Source organism: Hippocampus bargibanti, linkage group LG06, assembly GCF_051943395.1.
Source record: "Hippocampus bargibanti isolate YZ-2025 linkage group LG06, ASM5194339v1, whole genome shotgun sequence".
Classification (NCBI taxonomy): domain Eukaryota; kingdom Metazoa; phylum Chordata; class Actinopteri; order Syngnathiformes; family Syngnathidae; genus Hippocampus; species Hippocampus bargibanti.
The window spans coordinates 2,063,097-2,090,509 of record NC_142739.1 but is presented as its reverse complement, the minus strand read 5'-3'; the positions used below and the strand labels follow the sequence as shown (position 1 = coordinate 2,090,509).

The window sequence follows — 27,413 nt, the reverse complement described above, 5'->3', positions numbered from 1 at the left end:
TGCTGTGCATGTGCTGCTGTCTTGCCTGTGTCTCCATCTACAGCCATTTGCGATCAAGGAGCCAGTCACGGGAGGGGGATGAGCAGTTAGTTGAAGTACGAGAAGAGAAAGAGACAGGCAAAAGAGGTGCAGGTGAAAGGACGAGGGGAAATATAGATCGGGTCGTGCAGGGAGAGCGAAAGGGATCAAGGGACAAAGTAGATAAAGACAAGCAGCATCATGAAGAAATGCTGATGAAAGAGGACGACTTGCACCAAAGGAGTATCTCTGAGACTGACCTCAGGTAACAAGCGTGGCAGCCTCGAACTGCAGATTCCCATGAATCAATACAAACCTTGATTTACCCTCTTGCCCATTTACTTTTATGTGAGGAATCACCATTGTGCATGCTTCATTTGTGGTGGTGATGCAATAATGTAGACATGGACGACAACATTGCCTAAGAAGTGCTATAAACACTAGAATTTTAGAAAATGTCCCATAAAGATAAATCAACCACAGGGAAATCCAAGAAAGAGTTCTCAGATTATTTTTTGTAAGACCCACAAAGTGACCTCAACGCTCCATATGTAAAAACTCTCAGCTACAAGATAACATGTGGCTTTCTCAGCTTTCTTTCGTTTGTGATTAAAACGTATCCAAATGGACTTTTGCCAAAGTTCAAATGAGGACATTTCACGAACAATGACCTCGAAAAGATTTTTAAGGTGTGTGTCAGAGCAAGCACCTTCATTATTTTGAGTCCAGCACAATCAACGATGGCCCCTATATTCTGGCCACATGAGAGTATTCCTATTTGACAGAAATAAAACGGCAAGACCAAACCAGAGCACGTGTATTTATAGTCCCAGAGAAAGGCTACACTTTCTTAGCTAGAAAGTGCAATTCACAGCAGGTGTCACATTAGTTTTACTTCTCAACGCAAGTGATCCCCATTATTTTACAAGCTTGGACAAAACAAATTACAATAAAAGCAATGCGCCCGATCATGGGTAGACTGCAAAAACACATTTCAGAAGGAAAGATGCTAACCGAATTTAAAAGTAGTGTTCACGTTGAAAGTCAAAGATCTCAGATAAGTGTCTATAGTTTTGACTTGATGGCTGCACTTTGTATTCCTTCACTGTGTGTCTGTGCTGCTCAGTGTGCTGTTGTTGCTTGATCCAAATCACTTCCTGTTATTCTGTGCCTGCCACTCCCACTTTCCACAACAGCATGCATCATTTACCCCAACTTGAGTTCCAGCAATGCGCAGAGCCTTTATCACCAGCCTTCAGTTCACTTTCGGGAACGAACAAAAATGTCTGTGCCAATATTTCAAATAAGTACATGAGCAAATTAATTAGGGAGTAACATATTAAGTCACACCATTTTGTTTTCAAACAGTTTTAAGATTGGACTGAAAGTTGGATGAGCCTTCACTGTAAAAGATGGACATTTTTCATGACATCTACAGTATCATTTTTGCTAAATTTCTGCAACATGTGCTTTTTCAGGAATCACACAACATGGAGTCTATTATAACATTCTTGTTTTTAGTATGGTATAGCTGACATGGATTTAAACAAAAAAAAAGATGTAGAAACTAACATAGTTAAATTGCACAAAGTTATTTTACAGAAAATGACCTGGGAAACATTTAGCAGTACATGTGGATGTTTGATGATAAAATGACTGTTTTTCAGACAACCATTTCCAACATGGGTGACATACTGTATAGTTTGATGATAAAATGACTGTTTTTCAGACAACCATTTCCAACATGGGTGACATACTGTATATCAAAATGAAAGCTTTTCAGATGATCATTTTGGGCATCCGAAGGCTAAATCTGTGACGGAAATCAACATAAGTCAATTTAAGTTGTGTACCTATCAGCCAATATTTTATCGCATCACTTGCGTAAACTGTCACAATTGCCACCGTGTTAAGGGTTCAATTCTCCACGCTACGTTTGACCTCTTCAGATCTCGATCAGGGATCTTTAGAAAACATCCATCTATTGTCCGTACCGCTTACTCCTCATTAGGATCGCGGGAGTGCTGGAGCCTGTCCCACCCGTCTTCGGGCACAAGGCGGGGGACACCCTGAATTGTTTGCCAGCCAATTGTAAGGCATACAAAGACATACAACCATTTGTTCTCACACCTCGGGACAGTTTGGAGTGTTCATTCAGCCTACCATGCATGTTTTTGGAGTGTGAGAGGAAACCGGAGGACCCGGAGAAAACCCACGCGAGCTTTAGAAAACATAGTGCCAATATCTTAATTAATCTAGAGCAAAATATGCTGCCCAGTCTCACAAATCTTGATCTGAGCCGCAACTTTTGGGACCTCCAAATGATTACTCAAAATGCACCCCTGGAATAATTCAAACGTGAGACAGCTGGACAGATCTCGTCAGCTACATGACTTTTGGAAATTGGTAGATCTTGAACGCTTATTCAAGAAAATATTTTGAAAAGACCATACTTTAGTTGTAGTTTGTCTTTGTTATTGTTTGGGACATAAAACAATGCAATTTTATTTTGGTCACTTTGGTTACGGATATTTACAATACAATACAATACATATTGATTTATATATTTGCGTTGTTACTTGCCCCACTTGTTTTGGGACATATTAATTCTCAAGGCCGTCACCGTGCTTAGTAAGCAGCTAAAACATAATGGAAAACAATTGGACAATGTGACATATGTTCTTACTATTATTTGTATCTGCGCTTAATATCTTCTAATTTTCAGACATCTGTTTTTTTTAAGGGAAAACCTAGCAGAATGTTATTCCACACATTTTATGACACTGTTAAAATTCAATTTAAATACTTAGTCCCAACTCTCCACAATGTGGAGAAGAGAAACAGCTTGAAGTTGAATAGTGTGACCACACTCACATTGGCCTACAGACTGAAGTAACATACTATAGACCCGTATATTTGACTCACTTAAAATTCTTCTTTCAATGACTGAAATCGGCCAGAATGGGATAGGTAAATGAAGATACACCTCACCTTGAATGATAAAATGTTTGCTCATCGCTCAGCCATGCTCAAACTATGAAAGCATTGAAGCGGAGTGATTCAACAGAAACATCGCTACAAGGTACATTTGCTCGTGACTCATCGCCTATGTATTCAGGGCACAGTGTAAATACACATCTACTCCGCATTGGCTTGGTGGGCAAACACCGTAAGAGCCAAATGTGGTTTTGCTCTGATGGGAACTTCTGTTTCACAGAGACACAAAACATCCGACTCACGTGCACACTGCCATGTCCGGTTGTCTCCAAAATGAATAACCAGTTCCGTCGGCCCTTTTCGATCTCACATCTCATCTTCTTCAAATCTGTTTCACCATAGGTGTTGCCTTGGAAACGGTTCATTCATGTAAAAGAGTAAAGACCTGTCATCAATACTTAGAGGGAGGAGGGAATAATTACTTAAACCCTGATCTATCTTCACCGTTTCAACAATGGGTCGAAGTTACTGTATACAGATTTTCTGGCCTGAATTATTTCTGAAAACAATTGCGGACTTTTGTTGGATTTTAATTCTCATGTACACCTTTTGCATAACTTTGGTGGTCTGTGCTGACAAGCGTACATGACTATTTACTTGGGTTAAGAAAATAGCAGAAAACCTACACTATTTCTCTGCTCCACTGAATAACTTACTTCAACAATGCTGCCATGTTGACTCGCAAATATTGTTTACAAATGTCTACAACAATGCTCTAGAGACCGTATATACACAATATATATGTACATACAGGTATATATATATATATTTTTTTTTTTTCATTGAACACCAGTGTTGTGATTGAAAGCTTCTAAACGTGCAGCAGAGCCAAGTTGGCCTTTGCCAATTGTGAACACCTCCAAATTTCCGTCACGGGCCCCTGAAATCTCAAAGCTCTCAGAACTAATCCACAACACTGTGGCTCTGCAAACATTCAATATTTATGGATAGAAGATAGTCTGATCTAGAGCAGAACCCATCTGCACGGGCACCAATGTAAACACTTTTAAAATGCGGAGCAAGTCGCTGTATTGTCCGCATTGTGTGGACATCTGTCTTATTTCACCACCAGCAGGAAAGCAACGTGAGAAACAGCCAATCCTCAGTGCCAGTCTGTACAGTTCTACAGACAAATAGTGTGATAGAGATTATCCTTTTCTCCAGTTTGAATAAGATGAACATAATGCATTAGTGCTTTGTGTTATATAGAACAGATTTTGCAGAACCCCGTTTGAGTGATTGATAGAATTGACATTCAAGCCACATGTTACTCTTTAAATTCTCTCAAAGAAATGACAAAGGTTAATATTTTGAATTGAGATCAGCAGATAAAGGGTGCTTCGTGTAATTCATCTCAGCAGAGATGCAAACCCCATGACACAAAGCATAATTTGTCTCTTAAAGATAATAACTGGATGAGCTAAAATAAGATCTTAATTTGGGGTGTGGCCTAGATAGGCAGCACTCGACTCGTGAATTAATTCTCTTGGCAGACCAAAGTGTAGCCCAGCGTAAGATATGATAAGAGATTTAATACAGTACTTGGCATTCGCTATTAGTTTCTACCCTTATGGTATGTGAATGATATGATGACCATTAAAACTGTATAACTGTCAGTCTGGTATCCCACACGATGCCACAGCTTTTTCGGAATGATGTCAGGACATTTTAAGGTTTTTAAAGCTCTCCATTGAGTTTGCAAAGAGCAGCTGACTAAAGCAACTCAACACACACTTTCTTACTAGTCGCTTTGAGTCATATCACTGATCTGCCACGCTTTGTCTCCAAACTCTAGTTCTGGAATGATTAATGTTTAAGCAGAGATTTCTAACACTGACATTAGATACTCATTTCTATTCTTTGATTTGATCTTTGTGGGAAAAAAGAAGCAGTAGCGTCCCAAATGTGGAGCTGATAGCCGAGTTGAAAATGGTACCGCATGTCAAATTCACCACACATCGGCAGTCAGTTGGCATACAGATACATTTTGACCCCGGAACTCATCTATACTGTAAGTCATGAATTCCTGTACCTGAACTCTGTCCTTCTCTCCTTTTTACCCCACACCCCCATCCCCTCTCACTCCCCTGTCATTCTGCTTCCATCCTTCCCTTCACTTTCTGTCTCCCTCTTCTCTCACATCCTCTCTCCTGGCCTCTTCCTGTCCTTTGGCCTGTTCTCTCTTCTCTCCTGTCTCTACCCCTCCCCCCTGTCAATGGTGGTGGCTGACAGTGACTTTGCATCCAAAATGAAAAACAGGCAGATGGGCTCATCGGGCGGCGTGAATATGACGAAGAGCACCAGCATCAGCGGTGACATGTGTAACCTGGAAAAGACAGACGGGAGCCAGTCGGACACAGCGGTGGGAACGGTAGGCACGGACGACAAGAAGAGGCGCTCCAGTATTGGTGCCAAAATGCAGGCCATGGTTGGCATGTCACGCAAGAGCCGGAGCACCTCACAACTCAGCCAAACAGGTAAGGTGCCGCCAAACATCCATACTGACTTGCAGTATCTCTTAGTGTTTATCAATGTGCATCTGTCCTGTGGTCCTCATTTGTTGTGTTTCTGTCGACATCAGTTTTTTACAAAGACAGGGTTTGGACTTGGCAAAGGTCAGATGAAACCACCAATGTGACTTTTGACCTCATTTCTTCCTCTTTGGAAATTCCTCTACTGTTTCCTTATTGTTATTAGAAGTCATATTCCGTTACTGTTTGAGAGTTTTCATGACGATGGCTGCTGCTTCTAAAGCAATTATTTATCATTTGTTTCTGGGATGTTTGTCACAGCTGCTTGAGCTTTGTTCTTGTTGCCAAGTACCTGCCTGTCATTGCTCTCACTCTCACGGTGTTATGGTGTCATTTAAACAATGTGCTTTTTTATGTGGGTTCTTTCATTTTTCATCTTCATTTATTTGGGACCTGGTTCACTTGTCAGTGATAGTCAGTATTAATTAAAACACGGTCAGGGTATAAAAATACCTGGTTAGAACTGTTACCTAGCAAGAATAATGCTAGCAATTCGTGTGGAATCATATTAATGTAAAATTATCATCATGAGCTATTCTGATAGGTTTGTGATACACAAGGTCACTGCTGTCTATGTGAACTGATACAGACAAATGGAAACCGCTACGACCCGGGACAGGTCAGAACCATCCTTGGTTTTAAGCTTTATTTAATCAGAATCAGAATCAGAATCAGAATCATCTTTATTGCCAAGTATGTAGGACACACAAGGAATTTGTTTCCGGTAGAACACGCTGCACTAGTATCGTTGTCAAAAAAACTGCTAAGTGGCACTATACAGTTCCATTTTGGCTACTGTTGAAATAAGACGACATTTCCAAATCCGCTATTAAATAGAGAGTAGCAGCACTTTCGAACCAAATCATAAAGAAGGTTACAGAAAATAGGAGGGCGATAACTACTGTACTTTACAAGATTCTGGAAACCCCAAATAGATTAGACCTTTGCGGGGATAGTGCTCTCATACATTTAAAAGGTACCACTAGGTTTTTACTGCAAAGCATAGTTGTCCCTGTCCATTTATTGTTTTGTAGGTGCGCATAAGGTTTTTAAATGGAATATCATAGGAAGCCAGTGCAGAGAAGTTATCGCTGGGGCAGACATTTTGTCCTTGTCAGTTGTGTCAAAAATAGTCAGTCCTGTGTGACAATGGTAATTAGAATACTATGGACTGGGTTGGAGAGTGGACTCATTTTCTATGTAAACATAATGGAAGAAAAACGCTCTATGAAACAAAGTACTAACACATTCCTCAAAGGGAGCATTTAGTTTGGAATCAAAAGCTTAACTATGAGCTATGAGCTGTAGCTGTTAAACTGGCCTGTTATCTCAGTAACTCCGCACTGAGCTATGGCTCCTACTCAATTTCAGAGCAGATACTGCATGCCGCTTTTAGGGTGTCGGATGAATGGAACACAGCAGCGCGGGCACAACCAAAGCTGACAGAAAGCTGTGGCCTGCTTCTGTCTTTTTACCCCACTTGTGCTATCTTATTTTCTTCCCAACTATAGCATAACAATTGTTATATGTCCTGTTATATCTGTTTACCCATCATACAAATCAACATCACACTCGTAGGGGTGGGCAATGGCCTGCTATCCTGCATGTTTTCCAAATCTCCCCGTTGCTACACACTTGATTCAAATGAACAGATTCAATATAAGGCTTCTGCAAAGCTTGTCGATGATCTGATCAGTAGAATTAGGCACGTTGCAAGAGGGGGGGAAGATGGAATACGTGCAGGTGAGCTGCCTCACAGGACTGGGATTGTCCACCGCTTCACTTGTCCTCCGTTTGAAAATTTCCTACAGAGAAAGCTTTTGTTTATCTTATTTTTCAATTACATATAAATGCTCTTTGAATAGGATGATATCATTGTTGAATTTGCAAACACACACACATACATATGTATATACTGTATATGTATATATATCGACCTATATCTATTTATATATGTCTACATCTACGTCTATATCTAATCTATCTATCTATCTCTCTATACGTGTGTGTGTATATATATATATATATATATATATATATATATATATATATATATATATATATATATATATATATATACAGTAAAGTCTCGTTATATCGATATCGGATATATCGATAGTCCCGGTTATATCGATACTATTTCTATGCACGCACGGAGAAAATTACATGCAAACAGGGTCGGATATATCGATAGTCCCGGTTATATCGATATTTTTTCGGACTCCCTTGAATATCGATATAACGAGACTTTACTGTATATATATATATATATATATATATATATATTTATTTATTATATCTATCTATCTATCTATCTATCTATCTATCTATCTATCTATCTATCTATCTATCTATCTATCTATATATATATATATATATATATATATATATAGAGAGAGAGAGAGAGAGAGAGAGAGAGAGAGAGAGAGAGAGAGAGAGAGAGAGAGAGAGAGAGAGAGAGAGAGAGAGAGAGAGAATATTGTGTAGCGTTATATGCTCATAAGATTTGCAAGTGCTCTGAGGATTAATGAACTTTTCCAAGCATTCCAAGCCATTGGTTTTGATTCAAATTCACTAAAATAGAAGATGTCCTCGATGTTGTCATTGTAATTGTGACAACAACTGATTTGATAGAGGGATAAAGCAATAAATAATGGTGCAGCAATAAGTGTGCATGCCTTCTGGCAACAGCAATGTATTACGCTGCTGTGCAAAGTATCATTGCTTACATCAGATTCTCAAACGCTGGAACTGTTGTAAACCGAGAATCTCTAAATTGTAAGGATTTACTAGCTGTCCGTGGCCCACCCATAATGACGTGTGACACACTTTATGAACTTAACACACCAGTTGAGAATCATTGCTAAATCTTAAGTAATAAATATATAATTAATGCTGCAATTACAAGATCCAGGCTTAAAACATAATAGTTTTCATTCATCATCTTCATGTCTGACAATGGTTTCCTGTGTTGTTAGGAAAGGTGAAGTATTAAATCGACCGAACTACCGCCGCCAATATTTTAATGAGCTGCTTGCTATTTGTCACAACCATGTCGCACTTCACCAGCTGATGTCTTTGCAAGCAGTAGAAGTCACGTTGCACGGCCATAAATGTGCCTTGTTATGCTCAGCAATAAAAAAACAAAAACAAATCGGACTACACAGTGTTGTGCGGTGAGACAGCAAGCAGGTGGAACGATGATAAAAGTCCACTCAGCCAGATGCAGGAATGATATTTTTAGTTTTCTTTAATTGAATTCTCAATGGATGTCGGTTTTTGGCAGACCACAGGTAACACTGCTCTGCAGGCTGTCCTTTCTCCCTCTTCGTCCTCCCTGAAGTCTGGTTTTAAAGGTGGTTCACCTGAGCTTCTGGCCAATCAGCTCCCAGCGGTAATTGGCCTTTCCCAGGTGATTGTGTTGCGCTGTCCACTATGGTAAGGGAGATACGGTGTTGTGGGATCCAGAAAAAAAAACACAAGACAAGCAGTGCGATATGTCTTGACTCAACAGTGGTTTACTTCGAATGCCCAGATGTAATGCAAACGCATGTGCACAACAACTTCCTGTCCAAGGATCTAAATCGGTCTGACACGAAACACTAACCGAAGCAGGCGTTCCTTGTTTAAATAAACATTTTCTATATATATATATCATTTGTAAACCAATATAACTATGCGAATGTAACCAAAACACGAAATAAGATCCTTTACAACCTGTCACATAATCCCCCTCAAAATAGATGTTGTCCCCAACATATGTACTAGTAAATACATAAATGCGCTGGACGACATACCCAAAATAATTACGCACGGTATTATGAACTGCATCCAAATATGAACTATAATAATGAACAGTTTACAGACTGGAACTCTTTCCATACATTCTGTTTACATTATAATAATCAACAGTTTACAGACTGGAACTCTTTCCATACATTCTGTTTACATTATAATAATCAACAGTTCACAGACTGGAAGTCTTTTCATACATTCTGTTTGAATTATACTCATCAGGGGTCTTCTTGTGTCCATCTCACTTTACTATCAAACAGAAGTGTCGATTAACCATCTCTGTAGTACTCCATTAACCATCTCTGTAGTATTCCGTGACATAATAGGGGTGTGCACCATGCATCCAAGGCATTGTCTGTTCACCATAACATGGTACTGTCCCTACATTGTAACAACATGGCACAGGGTCTCCTGTGCTCTCGTCGTGGCCGTTGATTTTCCCCAATATCAGAATTACTAGCCTCAGCCGCAGAGCCATCAGGATCGCTGGCGATCCCACACACCCCTCCCACAGCCTCTTTAGCCTGCTGCCATCGGGTCGGAGACTGCGGAGTCTCCGAGCCAAGACCAGCAGGCTCAAGGACAGTTTCTGCCACCAGGCAGTCCGGAGACTCAACTCCCTCCCAGCCCTGCCCATCCTGCCCCTTCCCACTGCCACACTCGCCGAACTCTGAGTACACGCTACATGCTGTACGATCATTCTGAACTCTATTTTTTTGTTCTTTCTCATTTTTTTTCTGCAAGACCTCACTTCAACCCTTTCTTGTTGTTTGTTTTTGCAATTACGACATTACGCCACTTTATGTACGTCACTTCCTCACTTTACATATGTCACTACCTCACTTTACATACGTCACTACCTCACTTTCCATACGACACTACCTCACTTTACATACAGAAATTACAAGTATTGTCTGTTGTCAATTGTATGTCTTTTAGCCACGTTATAAGTGCCTTGCATGTATGTCTTGCACGCTGGGTCCGAGAGGACATTAATTTCATTTGTGCTGTATGTCATGCATATTAGCACGTTTGACAATAAAGCTGACTTTGACTTTGACTTTGACTCTTGATTCCTCGACTTTATGAATCAGAATCAGAAAACCTTTAATTGTCCGACAATGGAGAAATTTGCTCTAAATGTTCATGCGGAGTAGTAACGTCAACATATCAACTCAACCTATTTTCACAATCTCACTTCCACCCTTAATCTTCATATCGACTGTGTGCTTTGTGAACGTGATTACTTAGCAGCAACACACAAAACCACCCAACAAAACACCCAATTTTAAACCATTAACAACCCATCAGGAGGAAAGCAAGCATTAGGACCTGAGCTGCGAACATAGTCCCTCTTGACTGTGATGAGGGCATGCGATTACACATTCTTAACAATTTTATAATATCAGCGAAATGAAGTCTGGGCTCAGATTGTGGAATTAATTGGAGGCCGACTGACCTGGATTTATGTACTCCTATGTACCCTGAAGGCTTGGCCACTGTGTTTATGTTGTGACTGACGTTGAAGTTCCAATTTTATATTTTTAGACATCTAACCACAGACCAAAAAAGGTAGACTTCCCTTTCCTCGCTTCTCTTCCATAAATAACCAGTGAGGAAGCTTGATGAGACATGACTAAAAGACAGTGTGGGAAATTGAGTACATACAATACTTCCTGTTTCAACAGGCACCTGACATGATTTTCATCCATCAAGAAGTGTAATAATTAATTGTAATTGATTCGCGAATTAATATATTTTTTACTGTTGATTAATTGTTTAGAGAATGTATTTTATTTAAAATTGTCCAAATCAATGGAATTTAAATCTCCTGCAGGAAATATTCTCTGGTTGCTGGCGTCCTTCATGAAAGCAGCCTTATTACCTTTGTGTTGAATGAAGTGATGGTTCATTGAGTATTCAATCACATAATAAACAGATGAATGGATTGGTAGATTAAGTTAAGTAGCTCTACATCCATCCTTTCAACAACAAAAATAAATACCCATTTGTTAAATTTCAAAATATTATAGTGTACTTTTATGATCTACTCTTAAAAACATAAACTTGGTACTATAATTCCAACTATTTTAGCTCAATGCTTTCAGTCAAGCGCTTGTGGTTTGCCATAAGACTTCAACAATCTGTAATGGGCGGAGGGTGTAAAACTGTCAGCCGTCATTTTAAAAAGTAATGTTTGAGCTGCAAGTCTTCATGTTTAAGTGTGTGTTTGTGCGTGTCTGGATGCTATCACTGCAGCGAGTTGTGTTTAAAGTGTCCCGGTCCAAAGAGTTCCTTGATGACGCTCAGCATGGTTGAGTCTCTGGCCTAATCAATCACGATTATTTCTTCACTGCACTTCTGGGATGTTGCGCACTTCTGGGATGTTGCGCTCTTCTGCCATTGCGGTAGAACAGACAGAATTTTTTACATTCTTGTCCTCTGAGGTGCATATCATTTCCTGTTATATTGTAGTCCCTATGGGACCACCTTACACTCGGATGCCTTAGTGCTTACGGTTGTTAGTCATGCTGTTGTGAAAAGGCCATGCAACTTCAAATCAAAGTCATCAGGTTCAAAGAAAAACCTACTCAGAGTAACAAACTATATGTGGGCTTTCATCAACAGCTCATTTCATACATTTTGCCCGTGTTATAAATAATCTGCTGATTAGCCTCAGAAACGTAGAGGTCTTGAAAAACAGCAGTATAACTCGAGGCAAAATAATTGAAACCCTTAATGAGGTGAACACTGCTGTTAGCAGTAGATATTTGTGACAGTTCTAATTAGCTTGTAATCCTTAAGACACGTGCCACGTTTGGTACGTGTTTCTTGGAAATCTAGTAAAGGGCATTTCTTCTTCCATCCAAGTGCTGATGTGCAGTAGGTGGATATGTAAGAATAAACTTTGCAAGAAGCATCACGTGCTGGATGTGTTGCTGAAATAATGCCATCGGCTTTTGCCACGTGTCCTTTGACGCACTTGGCGGTGGGGACTCAGCCAGATGGGAGACTAATTGTTGTATCTTTCTTGCTTGACTCAGATCATTACTTTGTTCTGCCTGTTGTTGCAATAGCATACTGCTCCTACTTCTTTCACTGCCTCGTTTCTGTGACCACTCTAACAGCAATTCCATCAAATTCTCATCAAGCACACTGAATGAAATTCGTTACCCACGGCAATCAGGCGAAAGAACTGCACTTTCAAGATTGACGATCATTTTGACGACGGTACAATCATGTAGGAATGATTAAGCATTTGGCTTACCTACGTGGGGTAAATAACTTGACCTTTCCATTTAAATTCATTTTTTTCAAACTCACTCATTGAGAAACAAAATAAAGTAAACTTTCGCCGCAGATGTATTCCACTCCACCACCAAAAGCATTGGAACAGGGAAGCCAATTCCTTCTGTGTGCTCAAAACACTTGAAAACATCAGAAGAGGAACAGGAACAAAGGATCACCAATTCAACTTTCCCTTTACATCTGAACTGGTTACACAGCTTAAAGTAATGGCTTCCACTTGGACTGAAGTGCATCTTTTTCATTGATGGCAATGCAAGACAATTGAAGACAATGCAAGGTAAATGAATTCAAAAATCTACAGAAATGTTCTGTCGTTCGACTTTCAAGAAACAAAAGTCATCGTGCAACTACATTATGATGCCAAAAATACAGACTAAACAGCAAAGAATTTTGTTCGAAATGAGAATAAAGCGGAAGATGTTATATTAGCCAAGTCACTCTCTAGACATAAACCCTATGGAGCATGTATTTTACTTGGGGAAGAGGACACTGAAGACCTTCTCCACCCACCCCACCCCAAAAAAGACTTGAAAGCCCGGAAAAGAATCACAAAGGAAGAACACATTTTTTTTCCCCGATATTAATCTGTCATAGGTTTTATGCACCTATTGGAAGCAAGGGATCTCCCTGTTACCTATAATAATAAATAATAATACATTTTATTTCAAGCGCCTTTCAAAACACCCAAGGAGACTTTACAATAAAAACAATAAAACAAAGCACATAACAATAAAACCATAAGTAAAATGATACATAATAAAATAGCAGATAGAACTACACATTGAAAGCAATTTTAATCTTGAGATGAAAACATTTGGTGATTAAAGTACAAAGTTTTTATCTCTTATTTCACTGTACCATGATAATTAAAGGGTAGTGTCGGTGAACAACTGATCCAATTTAGAAAATCCGAGACATTATGATTGAGAATTTTTAGGGAAACCTGAATGAGTGCTGAATGGCATGGTGAGGATTTCAGGAGAATCTGTCCACTTTCAGCACATTCAGGCTGTCGGACTCACTGTTTTCAAATGCAGGAGAAGCTTGAGACCAACCAAAGTGCCCTATGTTATTCTTACAGGAAGCTAGGGTGCAAGTGGATAGGCTTTTACAAAGAAGCACAAGAAGAGGAGACATTAAATATGACCCAATTACGGTTGTCATGTTACTTTGTTTTGTCCAACGTCCCACAAATGTGCGAGCGTAGAGTTCTGCTGACCTAGATGAAACATTATTAAGTGGTACACTTGTGGAAATAGGTTGCCGCCTTTCGCTGGAATAAATGTTGCAATAAATGCATTAAGGGTCACGCTTCAAGGAGGTATGTGTTATTGTAACATTATTTTCAACAGCCTTTTTTTCCTAGCACTGCCTCATCATTGCAATCAGCACAGGGATTTCTATTGTATTGTATTTATTTATTTTGCTTTATTTTGTGTGACAGTGGACATTTAGCTCATACTTGGTGGTTTAACTCTGAAAATATTATGTTGAAGTATCATTTGGCAAAAGGTTGAACGTCTTGTGCTTGGGATGTCAGCCATTTACATTACGAAAGTGAGCTTCATATTTTGAATTCAAGATGTGTGAGCGTAGACCACCGGGGAAGTTTGTGCAAAATACGTTGCATGAGATCGCCAAATGTCAATCCAAAGACGGCTGCATACATTTCACACTGATTTAAATGGGATGAAAGAGAACGTTTTTGTAGCGATGTGGTCGACGATTAATCAAGTGAGAGTGGGCAAGACGCTAATGATGGATGATAGATGAGGTTTTTGGGTTAAGCACGTGAATGCAATCATCTTCTGGAATTCTCATTTTGTGCATACCAAATTGCTCCTGAGTCAACACAGCTGTGTTATGCTACTGAATGGGAAGGTGAAAAATCAAAGGAGCAGAATCTGGCATGTGCAATTGGAGTGTCTGCTATGTGGCGAGGCAGCTGGCAGGCAGACTGACAGCTTGTTTCCACTGGTCTACGTGGATAGCATGGCGATCCGAGGGGATCTTGAAACCATGGATAGAAACAAAACATACTGATGAATATGAACGAAAGTATCAGCAATGAATAGTGCAAGAAGCAAAACGGTGAGCTGTGGGAAAGAATAAGTACAAAGAGAAAGCAAGGAATCAGAATCAGAAAACCTTTATTCGTCCCACAATGGGGAAATTTGCAGTCCACAGCAGCAATTGAAAAGGGATGGGGTTGGGGGTGAAAGGATAGAAAACAAGATATTCTAAGCATAACAAAAAAAACTGTCAACTGTATACTGTGCAAATGTAAATGTGCAAAACTGTTTCATAAAAAAACTGTACATAGTGCAAGTATCAAGAAATGCATATTGATATATTGCATCAACCCATATTTGCAAGTGTCCAGTTTTTTTTTCACATGTTATCATTGAGAATTGTCTGTAGGAGTGACCCCTGAACTCCAAAAGACCTCAGTTTCCTGAGTAGGAAGAGGCGACTCTGTCCCTTTTTGAATCCGTGTTTGTAGTCCAGTCCAGTTTATTGTTGAGAGTAACACCCAGGTACTTGTAGGAGGTCACCCTCTCAATGTCCGAACCCTGGATGTTCAATGGTGCAGGTGAGGATTGTTTCCTGCAGAAGTCCACCACCAGCTCCTTGGTTTTCCCGGTGTTGATCTGGAGGTGATTCTGCTGGCATCAGTCCACAAAGTCATTTGTCAGTCCTCTGTACTCCCTATCGTCTCCCTCTGTAATGAGGCCGACAATAGCTGAGTCGTCAGAGAACTTCTGAAGGTGGCAGGTTAGGGTGTTGTAGTTGAAGTCCGAGGTGTAGACGGTGAACAGGAATGGAGCCGGGACTGTCGCCTGCAGCGCTCCGGTGCTGCAGAGAAAATTGTCAGACTCACAGTTCCTTACCCTCACATACTGTGGCCTGTTTGTGAGGTAATCTGCAATCCAGAATGTGAGGTGATGGTCATTCATTGTATTTGTTTAAAATGTAATCAAGGGATGAAACTGGACTCAGTAGGGAGGTCTCAACATATCCCTGGGTAGAGCTTCTGCATTCATACACTCATCTGAGGTTGAATAAGGCACGCTCTCTAATTGGTGCAGTGAGAGTCAGCCCCCCCCCCCCTCCCCTAGAAAAAAAAGAGGTGCTGCAGGCAGCATCGAGCACACAGCAGTGCAAGTCTCAGCCGCTGAGGCAACACACACATCTTACCCTGAGAGGCACCTCTCTCCAAACAGACGAGTCAACAGACCAGATCGATTTTTATCACTTGAACTTGGAAGCTCGACCTGTCAATCAATCGATTCACCGTATTGAAGACGTGTGCCAATCTTCATAATGGGCAGGCAGGGGCATGATTCTTCTGCTCCGGCCGCTGGGATGCGCATACAGCGCTCCCAGAGTAAGATTAGCTTGTCTGCATCGTTTGAAGCGTTGGCAGTCTACTTCCCCTGCATGAACTCATTTGATGAAGACGATGGAGGTAAGACGACTCTTGAGGGACGCTCTGTGTGGGATTCGCCGTTGCGCTTAAGTCAACAATGTGCCATGGCTGTGCCTTTCGGCAATTCTGTACAACAGGCTATCAATTTGTCGTGAAATACTCAGTTCATGCAAAACAACAATTTCGGTCGTGGAATGAGTGACTACTTATAATTTTGCTGTGTGTTAAAGATTGTACCTGTCAGATTTACATTTGATCATTTGGAATGCAGAACGGAACACATGACACACTTTCATGCTAATTAACCAGTCTAGTACATTTCTGCTGAGGTACTTACATTGCCAACAATGCACATGCTGCTTACATTTTTGGATCTTTTCTCCCTTTTAAATTCCACTGCAGAATACATGTACTGCATTGTTGTGACTAACATACGTAAGTCATGCTCACTTTTTTTTATGTGACTAATCAATCTTCAAACTCGATTTGGAGATGTCTTGCCGGGTCATCAAACTGATGAAACACTAATATGCTCATAAAAAACTGTTTAGCTGGTAAATGTGGATGTTGGAGGATTGACATGTTTTGGTTTTGTCTTTCAAAACAACATCTCTGTAATCTGCGCTTCAATTTATCACCTGTGTTCTATTTGACCATTTTTTGTTTTTTGTCTCATACTGAAAATAGTTACAAGCAATACAATTCCGATGAACTTAATTCTAGGGAAGCATGTATTGAAAAATACCTATGAAAAATCACCGGTCGGGTGCGTTGGTTCTGGTGGCCAGCCCACTCGTGCGTCACATATATGCCAAAGGTGACTCCTGAACATTATATGGTGTTGACACTCATTGTGTCGTTTATTTTATACAGTAAGGTCTCGTTATATCGATATCGGATATATCGATAGTCCCGGTTATATCGATACTATTTCTATGCACGCACGGAGAAAATTACATGCAAACAGGGTCGGATATATCGATAGTCCCGGTTATATCGATATTTTTTCGGACTCCCTTGAATATCGATATAACGAGACTTTACTGTATTTGTTTATAGGTATGATATGCTTGCAAGAATAGTTTCCAAAGTGATTGTTGTTGTTTCTTTGCACAAAAATATGACACATTTCCATCATTGCAATGTCATTTTGAGCATTTCAAATGGGTCTGCTCTTGTGTGGATTGTATTTTGTGAACACCGTAAAGGCTCAATGAATTACTACTGTTCACTCACATTATTCTGAAATTGGATCAGAGGATGCAAGAGGCCATGAAAACAAAACAGATAGGTATATATATTTTGTTGATTCAATAAATACAGCAAGTCTATTTCTATTTCAAATTAATACTCATTGATGACATACAGCCATACATCAGAGTCTGTCACTGTTGCTCGGCCACATATATACAGCGGCATACTGTGTATTTAGCTGTATATTTGTCTCAGTCAACGTGCGTCTGACACGTGTGCTTCCACGCAGCCTGGGAAATGTGAAAGTACGTAATTTCCAGGCTGATGGAAGCGATCAACTGTCATGTTTGTTCTGCCAGATGACGCAGATGTCAGATATTGTTTGGGAGAAGCTCCGATTTTTTGTTGTGACATCAAGCCACAGTTTTTTCAATTAATTTGTCTGTTTGTTTATTGTTGCTGTGTTTGTGAAACTGAGACCGCCAGTATAGCAGATGATCCTGTCCATGATACAACGGTGCATTCATGAAGGTGTCTTTTGTGTTTAGTTGTATGCGTCACTGGAGCAATTCAATCCCAAAAATGACTTCTGTCTGTCTGACTGACACCCTCTTTATATTTGTCTTGCGCTGTATTGTGTATGCAGAGGCAGGAGGCAAGAAGTTGCGCAGCACTATCCAGAGGAGCACAGAAACAGGCCTGGCGGTGGAAATGAGGAGTCGAATGACTCGTCAGGCCAGCAGAGAATCCACAGACGGCAGCATGAACAGCTACAGCTCTGAGGGAAAGTAAGCGGACAAAGCCCTGCACTGTATATTATTATTATTATTATTATTATTATTTTAACTTCCAGCACCTGCACTTTATCCAGCTGCTTACCTCATGTTATTTTAAATTCATATATGGTACGGTAATACCCACTGTAACAAAGGTGTATTTGTGGTCTAGTCTCATCTTCCCCGGAGTAAGGCTGTCCTCAGAAGCCCAGTTTAGTGACTTCCTGGACGGGCTCGGGCCCGCCCAGCTCGTCGGACGACAGACGCTGGCTACACCGCCGATGGGTAAACGCAAGATCCTACTTTTCCCGAAGCTCAGAAACATGTGGAGACGTTTTCTGCTTTGTCTGCTTTTGCCCATCTTTTCAATGTACACGTTTTTTAGGCGACATCCAAATTGGCATGGTAGAGAAGAAAGGAGCACTGGAGGTGGAAGTCATCAGAGCTCGTGGCCTTGTCGGAAAACCAAGTTCCAAGGCACTGCCAGGTAAGAGCAGGCAGAAATGTTGACAAATAATGATGACGATTCTCTTCTTGTCTGAAAGTGACACGTGTTGTTTGCCCCTTTCCTCCCAGCGCCCTACGTTAAGGTCTACCTTTTGGAAAACGGAGTCTGCATCGCCAAAAAGAAGACAAAAGTAGCAAGAAAAACCTTGGATCCTCTTTACCAGCAGCAACTACCGTTCGAGGAGAGCCCCGGAGGGAAAGTTTTACAGGTGAGAAGAGTAAACGAGAAAAATGCAAATGCATAGTCAGAGCCTAACCCATCCGTTTGACTAACGTATATGATATGATGACGGTGGCTTTTTAGGTGATAGTCTGGGGCGACTACGGACGTATGGATCATAAATCTTTCATGGGAGCGGTTCAGATACTGTTAGATGAGCTGGACCTGTCCAACATGGTGATCGGCTGGTTCAAGCTGTTTCCTCCCTCCTCACTGGTGGACCCAACTCTCGCCCCCCTGACAAGAAGAGCTTCCCAGTCCTCACTGGACAGTTTCTCACGGTCATAGCAGCGTGTGGACTGACAGCGTTGTTGTAGCAGCCAGTGTTGAGATGACAGGTCACGCCTCCCCCAACCCCTGGTTACACTGCATGCTTGATGTTGTGTCTTCTGTGCCTGTTTCTCGGGGTGCAAATGTGATCCTGGGTTTTGAGCAAAAACGTTGCACACACGGCGCACGAATCGAAGCGCATCGCAAGCATCTGGCAGCCAAGGATTGCCGGGCGATGTCGTTCATGCTGTTGGAAGAAAACTGGAATGAACTCCTTAGCACGAGGAATCCGCCATTTCCAGGTTTTCGTCCAGTTCGAAGCCATGAGGGTCAGCACTGGGAACCGCGAAACGAGTTCTACAGAAACCCTTTTTCGAATGAAAAATAAACATTTGGCTTTGATTTGTAGTTTTGAATTCATTTTTGTATTTGTTTCTTTTCCTGCTGTAGTTTTTTTTTTTTTTTGAATGTCTGAAGCGGGTGACAGTGGCTTGGTCATTCCCCGCCAATCGACCGAGCTGTAGTGAGCCTTTTTTGGATAATTACGTAGGGTAAGTTTTGTCCCCGCTTGAACCCATACTCCCCTAAATTCAGAAAGAAAATAGCCTGAAGACGTGTTATGTGCTCAAACAAACTCCCGGAGACTCACCAGACATCAGGAATAAGAAAGAAGTAATATTGCAGTGGCTACAAATCAACAATATTGAGTTGTAAAACTCAATGAAAAGATTTGCAATCTCCCATCTTTGCTTCATTTTTTTTTCTTTTTTATATAAAGTATTGGATGAAAAAATGTCTCAGAAAAATACATTTTCCCCTTTTAGTTCATTGCATGAATACAAATTCTGCTGAGTACTAAAAAAAATATTTTTTCACCCTTAGGGCTGTAACTTGCAAAAAAGATGAACGAAAAAAATCAAACAGATCAGTCATTACCAACCATTTTGTATTCTTTTTCAAGATATGTTTCACTAGTGCATGGTTGGAGGAAGAATGGAACTCATGATCAAGAGGAAAGTCATTGTTTATCGGTCCTTTTCGTTGTTGAGTCAGTAAGTCGATGGAAAGAATAGAATTTTTTTGGAATACAGTATTTAACAGATAATGTTTTACGAGACACACACACATTTTTAAAAAATGTGATAATGACAATAAATGTAAATGAGTCATTTCATGGTGAAGATTCATGCTGAGATAAAGATTCTGTGAAAATTGTACATTTATCTATTTTTATCCTTCTTCCAGGGTCCATCACATTGTACTGTTCATTTCTACCAATGTCCCCCCCATGTACTGTCCGGATTTGCTCTGGTCCAGATATTCTTCTTACAGTTCTTCTGGTTTTGATATGCAATTTAGTTCTGATTTGATTTCTTTAACAAGCATGTTGAAAAGGATTCTCTGCAACATGGCTTGGGCACACCTTAAAGTAACTCAGCATGTTTTGATATAAGATGATCTTTGAACATTTTGCAGTTTTCTTGTACAGTGCATGTCAGAATCATTCATTTGTTTCCCTCACGTTCAATTCGTCGCTCCACCAAACTTGTTTTCAGTCACCGAATGACCAATTATAGAAGTTTTGAACCAAACCATTCCACTCCTGAGCTCATATTACCTTTGGGGATATTGAAGAAAAAGTGACACAGAAAATATTTTCTACTTAAAGAGGTTAAAAAGTTGTGATGACAAATTTATTTGATTTCAGTATTGTTGACAAACTTCCCAAATGTTCTGTATTGGTATAGCATAAAGTCTAAACGGAATCAAGGGGCAACAAACCTGCAAAATGAAGACATGTTGCTGGAGTTCCACACAAGCACTGTTTAGGCACTGAGCCCGCGGCGAGTTCAAATCAGATGGAATATTGCCACAGAAAACGCTTTTGTTTTCTCATTGTCATGAAAATGTCATTGAACTCATATATTTTTGTGAGTTTTTTTTTTCCAAAGCCAAGTCCTGATTCTTTTTTTTTCTTTTCTATTTTTAGTAATAATCAAAACGTCTCATGTCTGGTAGGTTAATGAATCGTATATCTGCAGTTGTGTCTGAATGAAAATGTACTGGGGCATTATTGCTTTACCGCACAGAGATGTCCAAGGATGTTTTTTTTTCCGTTGCTGTCATAGTCTGCAGTACAGCTTCTAATTTTGGATTTCCCATTGTACATACATAGATGTCAGATTTTAAATAAACTCAATACAGTGATGAAACTTCTGGAGCAGGAAAATTGCCTCACATGATGAAAAAGATATGTAATTTATCCTTTTGATTGCCTTTTAAGTTTCTCTTTCTTTGTGTGCAATGTGTTAATGCCAAGGCTTGTCTTGGTTTACAAGTATGGTTGAGTACAGAGATTTATGTAAGTTATTTTTCAAATTAAAAATTAAAAAACATATAACACAAATGCTGATTGCTTTGTGATCATTGGTATTAGCACAAATACACCCACCCATCCAAACACCATTTGGCTTCTTTGTTTTTTGTCTGCTTTTTAGCTTAAACACATGTGGCAAGTGCTCTGAATTCTTGTATTGTACATAACATTGATGTGTTAGAAGAGATGGCAATGTTTGTTGCTGCTGTCAGCTAAATCTTGTCAATCCATCCATTTATTGGCCGATCCACCTATCATAACAAAGGTTGTGAGGAGAGTTGGGGATGGGGTGGTGCTGGAGCCTATCCGAGCCCTCTTCAGACAGTAGGCGGTGAACACCCTGAACTGGTTGCCAGCCAATTGCAGGGCACACAACCATTCACCCTCAGACTCATACCCAGAGACAGAGGTCAGGAACAGAGGCATATATGGCTCTTTTGATGATAGCATCAGGCTCACATATAAAACAATGTATTATGGCTTGTTTTGTCCATCGATCCATTTTTCACTGGACATTTCCTGTTCAGGTCTGCAGTTGGCTCTAGTAACAATAGTGATTGAATGATACTGGCCGTTGTTGGCCATTTCTGTGTAAACGCCACCTTTTGAAACACTTTTTTGGCCACTCATTCATTTGCACCTCTTTCCCAAAAAAACGGCCAAAGTTATGGTTACAAGCTTATGACAGGAAAATTGGACAGACGAAGCAATTGAGAATGCTCATCTGTGCAAACAACAATGATGTTATTAAGATACACGCTCATCATGGAGGCAATGCTTGCAAACACTTCAGGGCGGAGGGACAGAAAGATTCACCTTTACGACGAGAACAGACTCTGCGGTGTGTCGAATTCACAATGACAAAAGGCCACCGAAATAACGATCTGTGTTTTAGCCTCGATGACCACCGAAGCTGCTTTCCGGCGGTGGGAGTTGAAACTCCTTCTGACAGAGGATTTGGCCAGATGTGCCCAACAAACCGTCACAATACATTTAAGTCCTCCCAATCACGCCCCTCCAGGTCTCACTGTCTCAATGCCCACATGAGCAATTAAGTCCCCAGCAGAATAAGGGAGTCCCCTCCAGCACACCATCCAAGGACTCCAAACAGTGCGGGTACGCTGAGCTGGTGCTAGGTGCGTATGCACAAACAACAGTGAGCCTCCCTTAAAGGCGAAGGGAAGCAACCCTGTCGTCTACAGCTGTGAACCCCAATGTGCAGGCAGTGAGCTGGGGGGCAATGAGTATGCCCACATTTGCTCTATGGCTTTCACCGTATGCAACTCCATCGTGGAAGGGAGTCCAACCCCTCTTGAGAGAACTGGTATCAGAATCCAGGATGTGTGTGGAGGCAAGTCCTAGTAGATCCAGTTGTAACATCACTAACTCGCACACAAACTCCTTCCCTGCAAGAGAGGTAATATTTCATGACCTTAAAGCTTGGTTCTGTTACCGATGATAGGACACCAGGGTCCCCGCCGTTGCCGCCCAGCTCACATTGCACATCATTCCTTTGGCTCAACCCATAAATGCTGAGCCCATGAGAAGGGGAACCCACGTTGCCTCTTCAGTCTGAGCTCGGCCAGGCCCCATCGGTGTTCGTCCAGCTACCAGGCGTTTGCCAACGAACCCCACCTCCATGCCTGGCTCCAAAGGGAGGCCCCGCTGACTCCCGTCCGGGCATGAGACACTCCTATCTATTTGTGTGATAAAGGGTTCAAGAGTCGTGCTTTGTCTCATCTCTCACTTGATAAAATTTGACTTTTAACTTTACTATGGCTGATTGTTGTTAATATCAAATTATTCTTTTTTAAAAAACCATCACATTTTTTAAAGGAAACTGTCAAAAAACAAATGACATTTCAAATCCCCACATCTAATCCTCGTTACTTCCTTTTTTTGTTTGAGAGAAAAAAAATGACTGTATCACACTGTGACGAATGACTGTGGTTTGTAGCCACATCCTGTTCCAGCATTATTTAAGGCACCAGCTAACAACAACACACATAATAATAGATGCCCGGGTCCATGTCTCAGGTTCGTACTTCACAACCTACCGTAATATACGGCACAGTCATCAGATTCATCTTACCCCAGAACGCTTCTTTGTTCAAATTTGTAGGACTGTGGACAATGATCAGCAAGGGCCTGATTGACGTGAGGATATTGGCTGTGGATGTTTTCACCAGCGGTAACAGAGAGGGCTTCAGGAGAAGCGTCATCCTCTTCATCATATGTGTCTTCCTCAGCCTCCTCTCAAGTGGCTTACTCGTCCTATACCTCCTCTACACTCTGACTATTGACCCATCAGTGTCTTGGGGGATTGCCACCCTCCATGGGGTCCTGTTGATATTTGCTCTCTTCCTGTCTAAGAGACTACGATGCTTGTTCACACTATTTTTCATATCCATTTTCACCAAGAAAAGTCGGAGTCTGCTGCTAACCGCTGGGACAAGTGTAGTTGTCCTTGGGAATATTCAGAACACTTTGGAGAACCTCACAGGCTTGCTCAGGAGCCTGATTTGTAACCTGAAGGCCAAGAAAACAGCAGTCATTGCTCCCTTCAGAAACTATGTGGAGATGTTGAAATGGCTGGCTGATATTTTGCTTGGGGTGACGGATCTCGGGGTACTCAAGCTTGACTCCCAGCTCAAGATTTCACCTCAAGTGAACTTGGAAAATTTTCAGGAGAGACTCACCCAAGCCGAATTAATGCTGAATCAAAGTGTCAAATATGCGGTGACTTTTATCAACACAGTCTCCTCTATGAAGGGATGCCTTTATCCTATCGTCAGCGTCTTGATGCTCATGATCTTTCTACTATTGCATGTAAGAAATTACTGCAGTGACATGAAGTACAAAAATTATTTCATCAGCGACAAATTCATTGATTTTGACAAGAAGCAGAAGGCAGAAGGAAAGCAACATGTGCTCCCTCTCGCGTCGGAGGAGGAGAAGCTTTACCCGTCAATCCCTTCCCTCCGTCCCACCGCCCAGGAAGGAAAAGCTCTGCTTAAATTTGGCATTCCGGTCATTTACCATTTGGTCGTCTGGGTCGTATTTATAACGGTGGATGCCTTGTTGTACTATTTTGTTGCTATTGTAACAACTCAGCTCTCAGAAATGGAACCATTCCACGTGCCTCTGCTGCTGAGCCTCAAAGTAAGTCCTTTAAGTCAACTACGAGTCCAATTTCACATTTTTTTCTCAGACATGATGACACATCACTTAAATGCATACACACACAGTGAGCCAATATGTCATTTATATTTGTTGCAATTCTGATTCATATGTTAAGAATATTGGTCGTTAGTTGCTTCCTCATAGCGTTGCACTTGAACACCCACTCAGCTCACCAAACATGCTTTCTTGCCATACAACAATGCACTAACACCTGTGGTGTTTCTTCCAGACAGACACATCAATAAGAATATAATGTCATCTCAATTTAGTTACCTGTGACGATTATATATTTTTCAAAGATTAACAGGAAGTGTGAATAATATAATAATACAGTGGGACCTTGGCTTACGCACTTAATTGGTTCCCAGACAGAGTGTGTAAGGCGAAAAGTGTATCCCAAAAATTAATTTCCCATAGGAAACCATTAAAATGAGAATAATCCGTTCCCAGGTCTCCATAAAATATAATTTTCAACTAAATAAGCCTTAAAACTACAAACAATATACCTTATTCTATGTATAATAAATGTGCTATTGTATTGTAATCAAAGAAATACACTGCACTGTAGAATAAAGTCGTTTTATTTTCCTTTGTGATGTTCGTTGATGGCTTGATGGAATGGAGTGGCAGGTCGGAGAGAATTGCTGTTTGAAAGGAGTCACATTCCATAAGGACTGTAATTAAAGAAATAAACTGTACTATAAAATAAAGTCGTTTTATTTACCTTTGTGATGGTCGTTGATGGCTTGATGGAATGGGGTTCAGACTTCTCTTCCTGTGTTATGAAAGTCCGGTTCGGCATCTTTTTCCAAAAAAGGCCAGTCTCATCTGCATTAAATACTAGCTGAGGAACGTAGCCTTCTTCTTTCACCATTTCGAGGAATGACCCCTTGTATCAAACGGCGAACTTCCAGGTTGCCGCATGATGATATCAGAGTGAATTAGCCATGCTTTCTCTGATATAATTGCTTTATTCACGCTGTCGCCGGCTAGCTGCTTTTCGTTAATCCAAATTAACAGAAGTTTTTCAACCTCTTCTATTGCCCCAGACCTTTGCTTTGACAGCACGGAAACACCTTTAGCAACACACGCAACTTAGCATATTGGTACTGCGCTGTTCTGAATGATCTCCTTCTTCTCCTCGACTGTAATTTTGTTTTGCGTCTTCTTTGGCTGAAGATGAGCATGTGGTGGGGTCTTTTTCGGTCCCATAAAAGCAAAAGTATCTGTAAAAAGTCCGTGAAGAGGATCGACGTGTGCACTCAGAGAAAGATGGTTGTGGATAGGTAGGCCGGCTGGGGCGCTGTTGGGTCGTGTGCTTTGGTGTTCTTCCGCCAAAGATTACTCCGCCAGCCATAGTGGGGCGGCACTCCATGTGTATCCCGAAAAGTAGTGCGTATTCCAAGGTGTTCATAAATGTAACGTTCGTAAACCGAAAAAAAAAAAAATAATAATAAATAAATAATAATAATAATAATAATAATAATACATTTCATTTTAAGCTCATTTCAAAGCTCTCAAGGACACTTTACAGTCACAGACAAGCATAGGTACTATAATAAATAAAATATAATATACACATGCTAAGCACTGCACTGTGTCCTGCATTTTTTTCAGGGCGTTGCAGCCTTAATTGGTATACAGTGGGCTGAAGAGAGGCACCGAAGGGACTTTTCTTATTCTGTGACACTGTTTGAGAAGCAGTGCCTCCCCAAACCCAAACTGCTGCTCACAAACTCTGTCGTGCCACTGTCTGCCATACTGCTTACCGTGCTTGTTATGGCACCAGTGGCAGCCAAGTTGGTCCAGATCAGGCTCATGGTGTGCGAGAAATTCTACTGTGCCGCTGCAGAGGAGAGGATTAAATATCTTCATGCCAAAATTCTGAGGAAGAGGCTAAAGAGGAGGCGAGAGAAAGAAAGCAGCAACCGTTTTAAATCACTCGTCACTCAGGTATGAGTCATAAAATAATGCATAATTGATTACATTTTCTGAGATTGGATTATAATATTTTTCTTTATTTTTGTCCTCACCAAACAGCCACATTTCTGGTGCCCATTGCTTTTCCCTGGAGACATCAATGTTTTGTGAGGACGGGCAGGCGGGCTTTGGGGCATACGGACGGACAGAAAGACAGCGTGCTGTTTCAGTCTTCCCATTATTTTTTTCAAGACTGTGTAGACCTTTTATATCTACTTCATACATATTCATGGCATTCAATTGCAAGATAAATATGTCAAATACCAGACTTCCGTATTGTGAGATGGATGTGTGAACATTAAAACTTTTTTGTTCATATCCAGACCACAGTAATGTACATATTCCAAACATCAAAGGTACACTCCTCCTTATACAAGTGCAGATAATGTTACTTGTTGACTGTTACAGATAATGTTACTTGTTGACTTGTTGACTGTAGCATTTTTCCCCAACTCAACTGTACTATTCCTTCCTTCCTGTGTGGCACGATCATTTCAATGATGAACAGTAAGAGGAAGTGGTACAGCCAAAGAAAGATTTGGCCTTGTGTGAGTCACACGTTGCCACTGACCCGTGAGACAACCTGATAAACTCACATTACGTCTCAACAGGCTCTGCGGCAGAAAACCACATCAGCGTGCCAGCCCAACAGCAAGCTCCCACATGATGTTCACCGACAGCTGCAGATCTTTTTACCAAGGGAGGGAAGGACGTTGCTGCATTTCAGGGCAAGCATGGAATGGATGGAGATGATAATGTGCCATCCTGCTGAATATCCAAATGTGGAGTCATTGTGGGTCAATGAAAATGTAATTACTGTCAATTT

The 27,413-nt window shown here is 40.9% G+C and overlaps 2 protein-coding genes across 23 annotated transcripts in view; both read left to right on the top strand.

Moving 5' to 3' along the window:
- The window catches only part of rims2a (regulating synaptic membrane exocytosis 2a), a 147,395-nt gene extending 125,947 nt beyond the window's left edge, over positions 1 to 21,448 (top strand). For 15 of the 22 annotated variants that reach the window (XM_088997758.1, XM_088997756.1, XM_088997761.1 and 12 more), the window contains 7 exons: positions 44 to 283; positions 5,248 to 5,492; positions 17,921 to 18,062; positions 18,223 to 18,335; positions 18,436 to 18,537; positions 18,627 to 18,766; positions 18,862 to 21,448. In XM_088997758.1, coding sequence (XP_088853884.1) covers positions 44 to 283; positions 5,248 to 5,492; positions 17,921 to 18,062; positions 18,223 to 18,335; positions 18,436 to 18,537; positions 18,627 to 18,766; positions 18,862 to 19,065 — 1,186 coding nt within the window. In that variant the 3' untranslated portion in view covers positions 19,066 to 21,448. Of the gene's footprint in view, positions 1 to 43; positions 284 to 5,247; positions 5,493 to 15,325; positions 16,120 to 17,920; positions 18,063 to 18,222; positions 18,336 to 18,435; positions 18,538 to 18,626; positions 18,767 to 18,861 lie in introns of those variants that run through there. The other 7 variants (XM_088997769.1, XM_088997770.1, XM_088997759.1 and 4 more) reach the window with 4 other exon arrangements.
- A 2,001-nt stretch (positions 21,449 to 23,449) lies between these two features.
- dcstamp (dendrocyte expressed seven transmembrane protein) lies at positions 23,450 to 27,400 on the top strand. The gene is made up of 3 exons (XM_088999690.1): positions 23,450 to 24,586; positions 26,225 to 26,560; positions 26,648 to 27,400. Exons 1-3 carry the CDS (start codon positions 23,453 to 23,455, stop codon positions 26,696 to 26,698), a joined length of 1,521 nt encoding a protein of 506 aa, XP_088855816.1. The 5' UTR covers positions 23,450 to 23,452; the 3' UTR covers positions 26,699 to 27,400.
- The last annotated feature ends 13 nt before the right edge of the window (positions 27,401 to 27,413 follow it).